The sequence below is a fragment of the Hydra viridissima genome, unplaced genomic scaffold (genome assembly GCF_058129835.1).
Source record: "Hydra viridissima isolate aposymbiotic clone 2 unplaced genomic scaffold, HvirCarnegie_v1 scaffold_10, whole genome shotgun sequence".
In the NCBI taxonomy this organism is placed as follows: domain Eukaryota; kingdom Metazoa; phylum Cnidaria; class Hydrozoa; order Anthoathecata; family Hydridae; genus Hydra; species Hydra viridissima.
In genome coordinates this window covers 9,315,186-9,328,228 of record NW_028324309.1, presented here as the reverse complement: position 1 = coordinate 9,328,228, position 13,043 = coordinate 9,315,186, and the positions used below count along the sequence as shown (strand labels likewise).

The 13,043-nt window shown below is 29.5% G+C and overlaps 2 protein-coding genes and 2 pseudogenes across 4 annotated transcripts; 1 reads left to right on the top strand and 3 right to left on the bottom strand.

Moving 5' to 3' along the window:
• Positions 1-788: 788 nt before the first annotated feature.
• LOC145182017 (hexosaminidase D pseudogene) lies at positions 789-3,189 on the bottom strand (annotated as a pseudogene). The gene has a single exon (XR_016444636.1). The product of XR_016444636.1 is annotated as a hexosaminidase D pseudogene (transcript).
• Positions 3,190-5,094: 1,905 nt separating this feature from the next.
• LOC149883039 (uncharacterized) lies at positions 5,095-8,407 on the bottom strand. 2 transcript variants are annotated; one of them, XM_090065431.1, is made up of 7 exons: positions 6,606-7,067; positions 6,309-6,472; positions 6,146-6,210; positions 5,747-5,844; positions 5,501-5,595; positions 5,279-5,421; positions 5,095-5,199 (listed from the first exon to the last, which is right to left on the bottom strand). In XM_090065431.1, exons 1-6 carry the CDS (start codon positions 6,673-6,675, stop codon positions 5,389-5,391), a joined length of 525 nt encoding a protein of 174 aa, XP_089921557.1. In that variant the 5' UTR covers positions 6,676-7,067; the 3' UTR covers positions 5,095-5,199; positions 5,279-5,388. The 2 variants fall into 2 exon arrangements, with proteins under 2 accessions (XP_089921557.1, XP_089921558.1); XM_090065432.1 differs by lacking the exon at positions 5,279-5,421 and having other exon boundaries at positions 5,490-5,595; positions 6,606-8,407.
• A 998-nt stretch (positions 8,408-9,405) lies between these two features.
• On the top strand, positions 9,406-10,731 carry LOC149883038 (uncharacterized; annotated as a pseudogene).
• A 286-nt stretch (positions 10,732-11,017) lies between these two features.
• On the bottom strand, positions 11,018-11,977 carry LOC149883037 (uncharacterized). Its single transcript, XM_090100995.1, has one exon. The coding sequence runs from the start codon at positions 11,975-11,977 to the stop codon at positions 11,018-11,020; it is 960 nt and encodes a 319-aa protein (XP_089957121.1).
• Between the last annotated feature and the right edge of the window lie 1,066 nt (positions 11,978-13,043).

Here is a 13,043-nt window from a genome sequence, read left to right as displayed (position 1 = left end):
AGAAAAAATTGGCACTCATGGCTTTGTTTTTCAAGAGGATTGACATATAGATTGAGAACACTGAACTATTTTCTCCAGAAGAGTGATATATAGATTGAGTAACAGATCGATTTGTTTCTCCAGAGGATAAACATATAGGTTGAGTAACATTTTAGCTTTATTTTATTTAATTTTTTTTTTTTCCTAATTAGTATAGTTACCCTAATTAAACATCACTGAAACTATATTTAATTGATTAAAAGTTTCTTCAAAATATCTTTGTTATAATTGTTAAAATCATTTTCTATATATTGAATAAATATTGAAAATACTTAAAAATTTATAGATATTCTTAGCAAATTTTTTTTTTTAATTTAAATATTTTCTGAGAACTTCTCAAATTGCATGTTTTAAAAGCTGTGTTCTTAACTCTTTTAAATTTTTAAAAAAAAATTGTAAGCAAAACTCTATTTATAAACTTTATTGTATCTTTAATTTTGGCTTAAATAAAAAATGTTTAATTTACATAGTACCTATCCACACATAAATTATTCCTAATTGTATATTATAAAGAAATAAACAATAGTATAAACAAATAATTAGTTAAATTCAATCTGAAAAAAAAACAATAAAATCCAATAAAGCATATAAGTCAAACATTCTTTTGTTATTGGTTAATTGGTTAATTTAAAAAATGTGCATGTGTGCGTATGCATGTATATATATATATATATATATATATATATATATATATATATATATATATATATATATATATATATATATATATATATATATATACACACACACACACATATATATAAACACAACATATATTCAACAAAACAACTTCTAGATGTACATTCAATCAATACTCATAATCATTTAAGTAAAGATTTCAAATTATTATTCATCCAGTCCTTCTGTTATGCTAATGTCATTATCAAATAAACAAATTCTTTTAGCATTATCAACATTTGATATCAAGCTAATGCATCTTTTGAGTTTGGTATCCACCTTCACTTTGACAAACTCTTGCACAGTATCTTCATAAAAAATTCCAGACAGACACTCTTGCAAAGGACCTTTAATAGAATTGTAAGTTTGGACAATTTGATCTAGAACATTAGTTATGTAAGCTAAATGGCCAAAGTTGAGCTCTTTTGTACTTTCAACATGCCATAAATCAACCCACCCTTCAATTCTTTCTTCAACAACAGCCAGTTGATGCTTTGCAACTTCTAGTTGGATTATATAATGTATTATTTCAGACCCTGGAAAATTTCCACAACTTAAGTCATAAAGGATGCTGTTGGATAGTGGAATAAGAGTTTCATACCCTAATTGTTTTGAAACATCCTGATGAAGGTCTTTTGAGAAAAATTTGTGTTTAATAACTTGTAAGCATAACACTAAAGAAGGAAACGCAACAGGCAAAAGCTCACATAATGTAGCAAAGTGATCATATCGAGACCAACCTGTAAATGCAATACCTTTTATTTTTATTCTTATTTTTTTATCTAAATTTTCTAGCAAGTATAGCCAAGACAGATGATTATTGATATGGTGCTGAATAGGTGGAATGTCACATATTGGTCCAGAGGAACCTTTAAAAGAACTCGCTATCCAAATTTCATCAAAAACATCACCAAAACGTTGCCACATTCCATCAGGAAATTGACCACACAAATCATCAACATAAGACCATACCATAGGAATGACAGGTACAAGCAGCTCTAACTCAGAAATACAAAATTCTCTAAACATATCATCCCATATAATTAACTTAATATTTGGATATTTTGAATTTATTAGTTTAATAAGTGGCATCATATGACTTAAATAAAGTTGTTTATTTGATTGATTACTTTCTATACATTCCTTACACACTCCAAGACAAAAAACTTCATCACCCCCAATATGAAGATATTCAATACCAGTGTGTTCCTCAATGAACTGTTCAACAATTTCTTGTATAAGTGATAATGACTCTTTATGAGTTGGACATAAAGAACCTGGATTCATATTTGATTCTCTCAAATGTGCATATTGTTTTTTTTTAAGAATAAATTCAAGATGACCAAAAGATTGCAGTAAAGGTATATATTTCATTCCTTCTGATTTCACCAAATCTTGTAATGATCTGATATCTTCACTTGAGTAAGAATACTCTCTAGAACAAATTGAAAGGTCATTTTTATATGGAAACATGTCTTCATATTCAACCAATAAGCCATTCGCACCCCATTGTCTATATAATGGTATCATCTTTAAAAGATAGCTTATTTTGGGAGGTGATCCCTTCAAATCAAGATGAACCACTCTATTTTGAATGAATTTACTGTTTAAAACTTTATTATCAATGCTATCAGTTTCCATACTCTAAAAATTTGTAAAAAAACTTTTATCACATAACTTATATCTTGGATACATAACTTGACTGCACAACTGCAGAAATGAATACCTATTAAGTATGTTATGTGTACTAACTAGTATGTTGATAATTATAAAGGTGATGTAAAATTAACTGCTTTAATAGTTTGGCAGCTTTAATTTTTGTATTTCGTAGAAAAAAAAAAAAGACATACAAGGTTGACCATACTTTTAAATAAATGCTGTAAATGAAAAAGTGCAACTAAGCATTTAACTAGGCAAAAAGATTTTTTGATAAACTTCCAGTAAACCAAGCAAACAAATTCTAGACAGCAAACCAGCAAACTAAGCATTCCAAAAATAATTTACTCAAGATATTTATTCAAGACAATTACTTATTTCTCAAAAAACTTATTTGAAAATCATAATTATACTTAATTTTGCCATAATGATTAAAACTTATAACTAATTTGAAACAATCAACTTAATCAATTTTAATTTAAAGAGAAAAAATAAAAGTATCTAAATTTAAATTCTCTTTGAAGATGACCAATAATAGTAAAAAAGGAGTAAGAAAGTTCTAAAATGTCTAAAAATACTATCATTTAAGAGAAGGGAACCTCCAAGGTGCCTCTTACGACCTTAATCACCCCTTTTGTGTAAATGGTACTCCGTTCATACAAAGCCAGAGTATTTCACAAAAATTAGCAGTTTGATTATTTTGTAGTAAAAATACTAAGTTATGAAGATCATAAAATAAATTTTAATTATCAAATAGGAATCTGTTTTCACAGATTTTTTCGGTAATTCAATCGGAAATGATTTGGTGAAGTTTTATTTTACGCAGTGGCGCGGCCAGACGAGGGTAAACATCCGAGATGGAATGTTAATAACAAAGGTTACAGAGTTTTGGGTAAATTTTAAGCTCCGATCTTTTCCCTCTTATGGTTATGCCACTGATTTTATGAATTTCTATCACTGATTAAGAATCGTTACTAGCACAATCAACACTGGACCAAAGTAACGATGATCTTGCCATTAACAGCAGCATTTATTAAAAACAATATTATAACAATATTTAGAAATATTCTTAAAGTTGTAATGATATTGGGGAAAGTGCATTCGCGATTTTCGATTCAATCCTTGTCTTTAGAATGCACTGAGCTATTTAAATTGCGTTAAATCTAATTAAATTATGTTCAAAATGGAGACATTCTTTGTCTAATCCTGGCTCTAAATTTTTATGCATTAAACAAACAAACTTGCATCTTCTGTAATTACCGCTTGGTTGTGACTTTCTTAACTCATAAAAAAACACAAATTTAAAGGCTTTTTTTCATTTTTTCTAAAACTATTTAAAAATTCACATTAAAAGGAATAAATACGGAAACCTGCATTTTCATTAAATTGTGTATCTCTTGATATTTCTTCATCACATTTAAAACCACAAAATGAATTTTCTTCTTCTTTTATAAACATTTCTTTATTCCGAGGGTCTTCCAATAAACTTTTATAATACTACATAAATTTATGTCACAGTTTATACTTCGATATTTTGTAGGCTAATATCAATTATATCAATAATTTTCAATATTTTATTCCACAATGAGAAACATTTCAACTGTTTTAAATTTTTTTCCAAAATTTCCGCTTTAAGTCTTGTGGATCATTTCAGCAACAAAATTACCCATTACAATCATTTACCAATTTTCCTCCTGCTGAACATCGAGTGTTGCTCAATGTTTTTGGTATCTTATTTTTGGAAAATAAATAACTTTTTAATGTGTTCCATTATCCAGTATTTACTCTCTGCAGCAAATTTACCAATCAAATTAAAAGAATTGTAGCACATGGTATTTGAACTGCCTAATTATTAGTTGACTTTATTTTTCGCTCAAGTCCACTAAAAGTTCCTGACATATGAGATACATCTTCATATGATTGAGTAATGAAGATATGTTTGCACTTTAGGAACTTCTTTAGACATTTCAACACTGAAGTAACTCCAGTATATGTTAACACTGCAGGAACCGCAGCATATATTTTAGCACTGAAGGAACCCTAGTAGTGAAATTCATAAATTTTACAGAAAATGTAGGACATAAAGTCTAAAAAATGGAAAAAGGTGTAACGCAAGTTTTTATAAACTTTAACGGACTACTCTTGTTAACTGATCGGAATGAGAAATATCGGTGCGAATCATTTATTATGAAAAAAAAAAAAAAAACCTTTTTTAATTCCGAAAAAATTTACCTTTTTCCTAAAACTTTAAAAAGTTTATTCAAAATTCTGTCCCTAAAAGCAAATTATCTAGATGCTAAACTTTCCCAATAATAGTTTGTCGACTATTTTTCTAGTAATATTTTATCGACTAATAGTAACGCTGATTATTTACCCAGCAGGCAAAAAGATGTCTAAAATCACGTCGTGAATGAACGCTAAATAGACGTCTATCTTATAGACATCTTTTAGATGCATTTTATTCGATAAAAAAATAAATCAAGTAGACGTATATTGCACATCATTTATGCATCTAAAAGATGCACCTTTATCAAATAAAATGCATCTAAAAGACATCTATAAGATAGACATCTATTTAGCGTTCATTCACGACGTGATTTCAGACCTCTTTTAGACTAGTTTTCAGATGCATATTAGATGCAGTTTAGATATCTTTTTGCCGACTGATTTAAGATTAAAAAGTCTTTAAAAAATTTCACAAGTAAAGAAACAATTAGGTTCAAGTTGTTGAAATTTATTTACCGAGATTATAAAACAAATGTTTACAATAAAAAAACTATAATTCTTTATTGAGCCCATCAACTCGCTGTTCCTCGGCATCGGTATCTAAAATATAATGTAATAACATGTAAATAATGCACTAATGCTTTAAAAGACATGTAGAATGATTAAAAAATCTGTTTACATGAAACATAAATTTTCACTCGGCTTGTTGCCAAATTTCATAAAAACATCAAAGATATGAGATATAACACGTCTTTCTGGTACAAAGTAACCATATTAAGCTGTTTTTTCCTATTTATTAACCTCTTCATCTTCAATTATCTGAAGAAGATATAATATATAATAGTTAATTTAAAAATATAATTTTCTTGATTTTAACAACAATATATCACCAATTTATCTGTATTAAAGTCTTTTTTTTTCTGATTACGAGCAGGAGCATTTTGCAAAAACATTTTTCTAGATCTTTTATTGATTCAACCTTGTATTCCCAGGAATCTGTCAAAACGAAAAAATTTTAAAATATTCAACATAATTTACTTTGGTATAGATAAAGGTGATGGAGACAAAAATACTAGTATGGCACAAAAATGAGCTAAAGAGTACATTTTTAATTCAGAGAGCAGTTATATACACATTAAAACTATACCTCGTAAAACACTCCAGATATTTACTAGGTTTTCAAGATTTATTTTTTCCCAATTGCCTTTTTGATTTACTTTAGATTGTAGCTGATTGGAAAATAACCTGACAGATATTTTTACAATAAACTGACATATATTTGAATATGTAAATGAAATGACATATTTGAATACATGAAATAAACTATTTGAATGAACTATAAATTATAAAGTTTTATAATCATTAAATTTAAACCCCGAACAAAATTACTTTTGCATGTAGATATTAGTTTAAATACCTACAGTAAACTACTCAAAAATATTATTATTTTCAAGTTACAAGTAATTGTTAGTCAAAATTATTTGTTTTTTGCTGCTATTTAATTAAATTTCTGATTAACTGAAAATAGATTAGAATTGTCATTTACCTTTTCATTATCATTAAAATATGCTCTCTTGGCTTTCTGCAACCAACTATTTTCAAACTATCAAGCTAAAATATACAACATATAGAGCTATATCTATACAACATATAGAGTTAATCCTGAACCTTCAAATAACCCAAATAAAAACACGATAATTAGATCATACCAAGTTATTATATTCTGATTTGTCCTTTTGATTATTATTAGGTGCTACCAATTGGTCAACTGAGTCTAGCAACTTCACCCCAGTTACATGAAACTTTACTTCTACAAGCTCCTTTAAAATAAGTTTTATTTCAGCCAGCTCTTTGAGAATAAGATGTTGCACCTCTATAAATAATTGTGTATTTGTGAATAAAGGTCAGTAGTTACCTCAAAATTATTATTTAGCTCATGAAACCAAATAGCAAAAATTTCCTATTAGTTGTTTATCAATTGATCCTAACAATGTTTGGGTACATACCCCCTAGTGACATATCCAGGCTGATTTTGACACTGGTATACTGGTTTGGGTACCCAAAATATTCTGCCATAACTCCAGATCAAATTAGTTAAAATAAATATAATTCATATATAAGTTCTATTTAGAGAGTAATGTAGACTGTTCTGACAGCATTCAAAGTATTTGGGCACTGATTCTCAAATTCAGAAATCAAGGACCTTTTTTTTCTGCAAATATTGTTATTTGGAAAAATGATTTTTTTTACAAATATCCATAGAGCTGTGCGCTGACTATTTTTTTTTTTTTTTTTTTTGTTTTTTGTTTAAAAAAAGGTCCTCAAAATATAAGCTGAAATTCTTTTTACCTGTGTCCCTAAATAACTTCTAGATACATCGCTGACCACCAACATTATACAAATGCAAAAGAAAGGAATGAATCAAAAACAAACCCCAAAAAACTCTTTAAGTTAACACTGATATAAAAAGTAAGTTTTTTAAAAATATTTTGCCAACACTCCCAGTAGTTGGCAAAATATTTTTAAAAAACTTACTTTTTATATCAGTGTTAACTTCTTGCATAGAATCAGACAGCGGCAAAAGATGCAGACTGGAATCCTAATAAAAACAGTCTTGGCTGTAAATAAACTACTTTGCAATATTGTATCTACAAAATAACTTAATACATGCAAATTATCAGTTAAAAAGGCTAAAATGAAAATAAAAATTCAGGTGCTAAAGAGAACCTTACTTTGACAGATAAACAACTAAAAAGTCACATACTACTCTGCTTTATTACATACAATTATTGATAACTTCCACTTACTTTTCTTAGGGCTCGGCTCAAGAGCAATTCTTGATCTTTCCTCCTGTAAAAAGTTTAGCTGTCAAAGAGATTTGTTTAACTATTTATACTATACTTAAACCTGGTCAAATGCTAAAACATCCAGACAAACTTTTCTTCAAAGTTGAGCTATGTTCGTACTCATTAAGCTCATGGTTATCAGAGTATTCATTGCCAGAAAACAAATACTCAATATGGTCAGAATATTCCTCAAATGTCCTTTCATTCCCATAAGCTGAACTACTATCTCCTCCTAAGATCCCAACATTAAGTATACTGTTTAAAAATACAAATGAGAATTCCAGTAATTTCTTGTCTTCATTTTAAATATATCTCTATGACGCCATTGTTGGTATGAACTTTTTGTAAAGGGCATAATTGTATCTAGATAAAAATGTTTTTATTTCAAGACAAAAAAGAGGCAAATAAATCACATCAGTCAAACTTCTAAAAACTCCTTCCTCTCACTGTTGTTTTTAACTATTTTTCTCAATAGAAACGTTATGTGCACAGCCAACCACTAAAGCAGTTTTTGGCGATATTAAAAACACCATATATTACTATAAAACTACACATTTATATTAAAATTACATTTTAATCTACAAATAAAAATATCAACTTAAGAATAACGTTCTTATCTTTCAGATCATGAAGTGATTATAGTAAAATGTTACGCACTAAAACCATGAAAATAATTCGTCGTTATATTAGTAAGTAATTTGAATAGCATGTAATTTTATTTATTTAAAACTCATTCAAAATTATTATCATTATGATTTATGTCGCTCATAGGTTAGTATAAACTTAGCTACGTATAAATTTTTATTTCCTTTCTCTAGAAACAAGTTTCTGCCATGCACGTTTCTTTAATGGCGGTCATTTATAATAATCGTTCTGTAAAATCGATTGTCTTTAGTCAAAATTTCTTCTTTCTGTTTAACTGATCTAAAGAAGACATTTTAAATGCATCTATATTTAACCGAAAAGAGATATCTATGTTTTAATCTTGTTTATACTAAGGGTCTGCGTATCGTTATTATTTTGAACCGATAACGATATGAAACGATAACGATATCAAGCGATATGAGTTTGTCTATGAAACGATAATATCGGTTTAGTTATCGTTTGAACCGATAACCAAACGATAACTTATCGGTTGAAACGATATTATCGGCTTTTTTATCGGTTTATCGGAATACATAAAAATAACGAGAATACCGATATTTATCGGTATAATAACGATATTTTTTACAATATTCCAATTTATTATTTTTTTTAAATGCCAAATTTTAGTTCAAACATATAATAAATCTTCAAGTCGAGTCAAGATGTCGTTTTGCCTGTCTTTACCGGTTTTACCAGTTAATCCTTCCCAATTGTATATATTATCTAGATGTCTAACTTCACAAAAATTCTGTAAAGAAAAAGTGAAGCAACACTGTTCTCCAAAATGAACCCCAGGTTGAAACTCTCCCCACTCCTGATTTTTTTACATTTGATCAATCATATGTATTAGTAAACACAATATATGTTGTCAAAAAAACCTGAACTAAGTGCTAAATATGTATACTTCCAAAATTAAAAGGCATAATTTTTGGCTTTTTTTCTTCCAAAGCTTTAATAAAGTCAGCCATTATAGCCAGGGTCAAATACTTTAAATGTAGCTGAAAAAATCTGTGGACTCTGCTATTTAAATCTTAGTATAGATTATTTATATTTATGATTTTATAATTTAAAAATAAGGTTAAAATAAGATCAGTTAAAACATTTTTTCTCTTTATGTTATTTTATAGTTTGATTCAATATATTTTTAACTGTTTTTACTTATTTCAAAAACTGTTATAAAATTCTTACTATTAATTTTAGAGGAGTTTCTCATGATTGTTGCAAAAGTCAAGCTGTAACCAATATTGTAGATATTAGTGAATCACTTGGAGATAAACATGCAGAACAAGTAGCATCTGGATTGTTAAAGCATAAAATGAAGAGTGAAAGCATTTTAAGTGTAGAGCAGTTCAAGATGTCTACAGGTGGAAATCTTCTCTCTGTTACAGTTGGAGTAAATGAAATTAAGTCAAAAAAAAAAAGAAAGAAAATCATATCTTGTTTCAAAATATGATGGAGCTATCAAATGCATTAGAACTCTCTAAAAATAAAACCAAAAAATCATGTTCTACTTTACACAGGAATCTAACAAGTGCTGTAGAACCAATTATTAATGTTAAAATGACTGAATTGCAGGAAACTCTGAATATCTTTAAATGGTGGTCAAAACTTCTTAAAAGTTATTATTAATGTTTTTGATCCAAAAAATCATTATTCTTCTTTTGAAATATATGAAGATTCTGGTGTCAAGGAATGCTATATTCTTGCCATTGTGGAGATTGTCTTAGAGGATAATGGAAATCTCCAAAAATTATTGGCACTTCTTCAACTTGAAGTAAACTTTAGTATGGCATTTGACCTAAAGTGTGCAAATAGTGTTTTTAGAACTTTCAAGTCACTCTGGTAAATATGCCTGTCTGTATTATGAAGGAGAATGCTCCCTTGAAGCAGGGAAACTAAGAATGTTGTTTTAGACTTACGTTATGATCCATAGACTTACGTTATGATCAAGATGTATATGGTGGAAAAAAAAGATTGAAAATGCAGGAATACAAAAATGTAAGAAATCCTCATTTCATCTACTTAAAAGAAGATCAAGAAACTTTTCTTGAACAAATTGTTCCTCCTTTTCTTGAACAAATTGTTCCATTATGATGGGAGTTGTGGATAAACTTTGTACTTTGCTTTAATATGTTTGGTCAGCTTTTCAAAGCTGGTTGAAAACGCATTACATATTAATGAGAGGGTATCATGGTGTAGGTTTAGATGGAAACAACAATAATTGATTTATGCCCCTGTTAGATATTTTGGAGAGGGGTTTTACCTTAAAAATCAATATTTTACCAATAATTGTTTGCGTAAGTTTTCATTAGTGAAATCAGCTGTGTTTGGTTTGGAAATGGGTACAGATATTTCTGTTAAAATTCAAGATTTCAAAAGTTCATTTTCTTAACTATATACAAAAGATGTATTTGGCTATGACTTAACAGTTTAATTGAAAATACATATTTTAGTGTGTCACATTCTCACCTTAGTAGATTGCAATAATATTAGCTTAGGTAGCTATGCAGAACAATGTGGTGAATCAGTTCATCACAAATTTAAAAAAACTTTGATGAACTATAAAAGAAACATAGGACAAAAAAGTTATGGAGAAAAGCTAAAATCTGCTGTGGTAAATTTTTATTTAAACAAGCATTAACTTAAATATCATTTGTGATACAAATGTTAACCCAGTTAACCACAGTGACAGGTTTAACTGGGCCACCCTATGGGGTTGACTGGGTACATACTAGTGAAACTACAATAATATTAGTTTTTATTTTGATAATATATTTAGTTAAGAAAGATAGAATTAATAAACAAAATAAACGTGATAACAATAAAATTATACAATAAAAAAAACACAAATTAGTGAAAAAATACACCTTCGATGTGAAAAAATTGTATGAATATTTCAACTATTAAACATTAATAAAACACTATGTTTACATAACAATGGAATAATTGGAAATAAGTTGACAGTCAGTTAGTGAGGTTGGTATTTCTATAGTGGTTGATACTGATGTTGAGGGTAATGTTGTCGATTCAATGGTTGTATCTGAAACAGTTGGATCTGGTCTATCTGTAACTATTGCAGCTAAAAAATCTTCCTCTGTAAATATTTGGGAATCAAATGGATAGATTCCTGCTGCTTTGAACCCTTGGGAAATATTCCTTGGCGTAAATGCTAACGGAAAAGCAGTCCCTAGTAATTCTCCTATGTCATAAATTGTGATTGGAGTCGCAGGATGGTTTGTCATCCAATCATTGCAGGCTCTGTTGTAGTGTTTTTTTAAGGGACCGAATACGCTCACATCCAGAGGCTGCAACTTATGGCTGCAGTGCGGAGGGAAGGTCAGCAACATTATGCCATTAGTCTTTGCATAATTCAACGCAGCAATACTTAAGTGGCTCTCGTGGTTGTCTAATAATATCAACTTTGGACTTTCTGTTGTAGGTCTTACGTGATCGACAAAATGTTTGAGGACATCAATAAAAATATCTGAAATCATCCATCCAGATTTTGTTGCTGCACCTTTTGTTCCAACAGGTGCGCCTTTAATCATGTGTTCCTTAAAAAACACTCTGGGAAACAGCAAATATGGAGGTATTGCAGTTCCTGTAGCTCCAACAATACAACATGCTGTAACCAAGACACCTCGTTCAGCTGATGTTGCCTGGCCAACTTGCTTTTGCCCCTTTAAAGCCAAAACTTTTACTGGTTTATGTACACTTGTGAGACCAGTCTCATCTAAGTTAAAAATGTCTTGTGCTTGTAGATTAAATCGGTTAATAACACCTTCTAAATTTGAAAAAAATGCTCCAACATTAGTTTTATTGAAACTAGTGCAACGGCTAAGACTAGTTTGTTCGGGGGTTCTTAGCGCCAAACTCTGTCGTCTCATAAATGAATGCAGCCATTCTAATAGAATTTTTCTAATAGAATTTCTATTCCAGCCATTTTTTCTTCTGTCCAATTACATTTCACGTTTTTGTTATTTGCTATGGCAAACTCAAACGCTAAGCGACGAACTTGGGTAAATGAAAGTCCATGGTGCATGTTGACTGCATCTTGAATATATTTTTTCAATAGCAATTCTTCACTTGAGTTGAAAACGAGTAAATGTTCATTTGATGGTCGAAAATTAACCTTAACTCTATCAGGTGTATTTTTAAATTTGAGCGCATACCTGGCTAATGTATTTTTTGGTATCTGATGGCCGCTGCTTTTCTTATCGATAGTTCTCCTTTTATAATTTTTTCAGTTGCCGTTTTTAAAGCATCAATGGAATACGATCTGTGCGTTGTGGTACGTTGACGTTGACGGGGCATTTTAATTTAATTTATTTATAAACTGGAATAAAAAAAAAACATAATTAGTTGATATAAATGTTAATTAAATGATTATATTAAATTAATTTTTAATTGGTGGGGTTAAGTGGGCCGTCCCATATAACCACATGAATAGCCGGCCCACTTAACCCCACTATATCAAAATTCATATTTTTACAAAAACTTACCAGTATTTTAAATATTTGCGTAATTTATGATAATTATTCAAAGAGGCACTATATTAAAGTTCAGAAATCAGTTATTAAAACTCACAAAACTTGATAAACACAGGTTCTATCAACTTTCTAACGCTGCAGTAAAACAATACATGTGACTTCCAAGAACAACAAATGCTTAATAAAATTTTAAAATGGCTGCCATTTGCATTCAAAATCAGCAGCAAGTAGTGCCACCTAGTGGATCGTTTGGGAAACATCAATAAAAGTGGTGTATTCAAACTGCAGAAGTATGAACAGCCAGTGGCCCAGTTAACACCTGTACCCAGTTAACCTCACTTTACCCTATACACAGTGCTCGAAGTGAGGCGGGATGGGGCGGGATGCCATCCCGTTACCTTTTTAAATTTTGAAGACCATCCCACCTCTTTTTTTTATGCATATTTTGGGGTGGGATGCCATC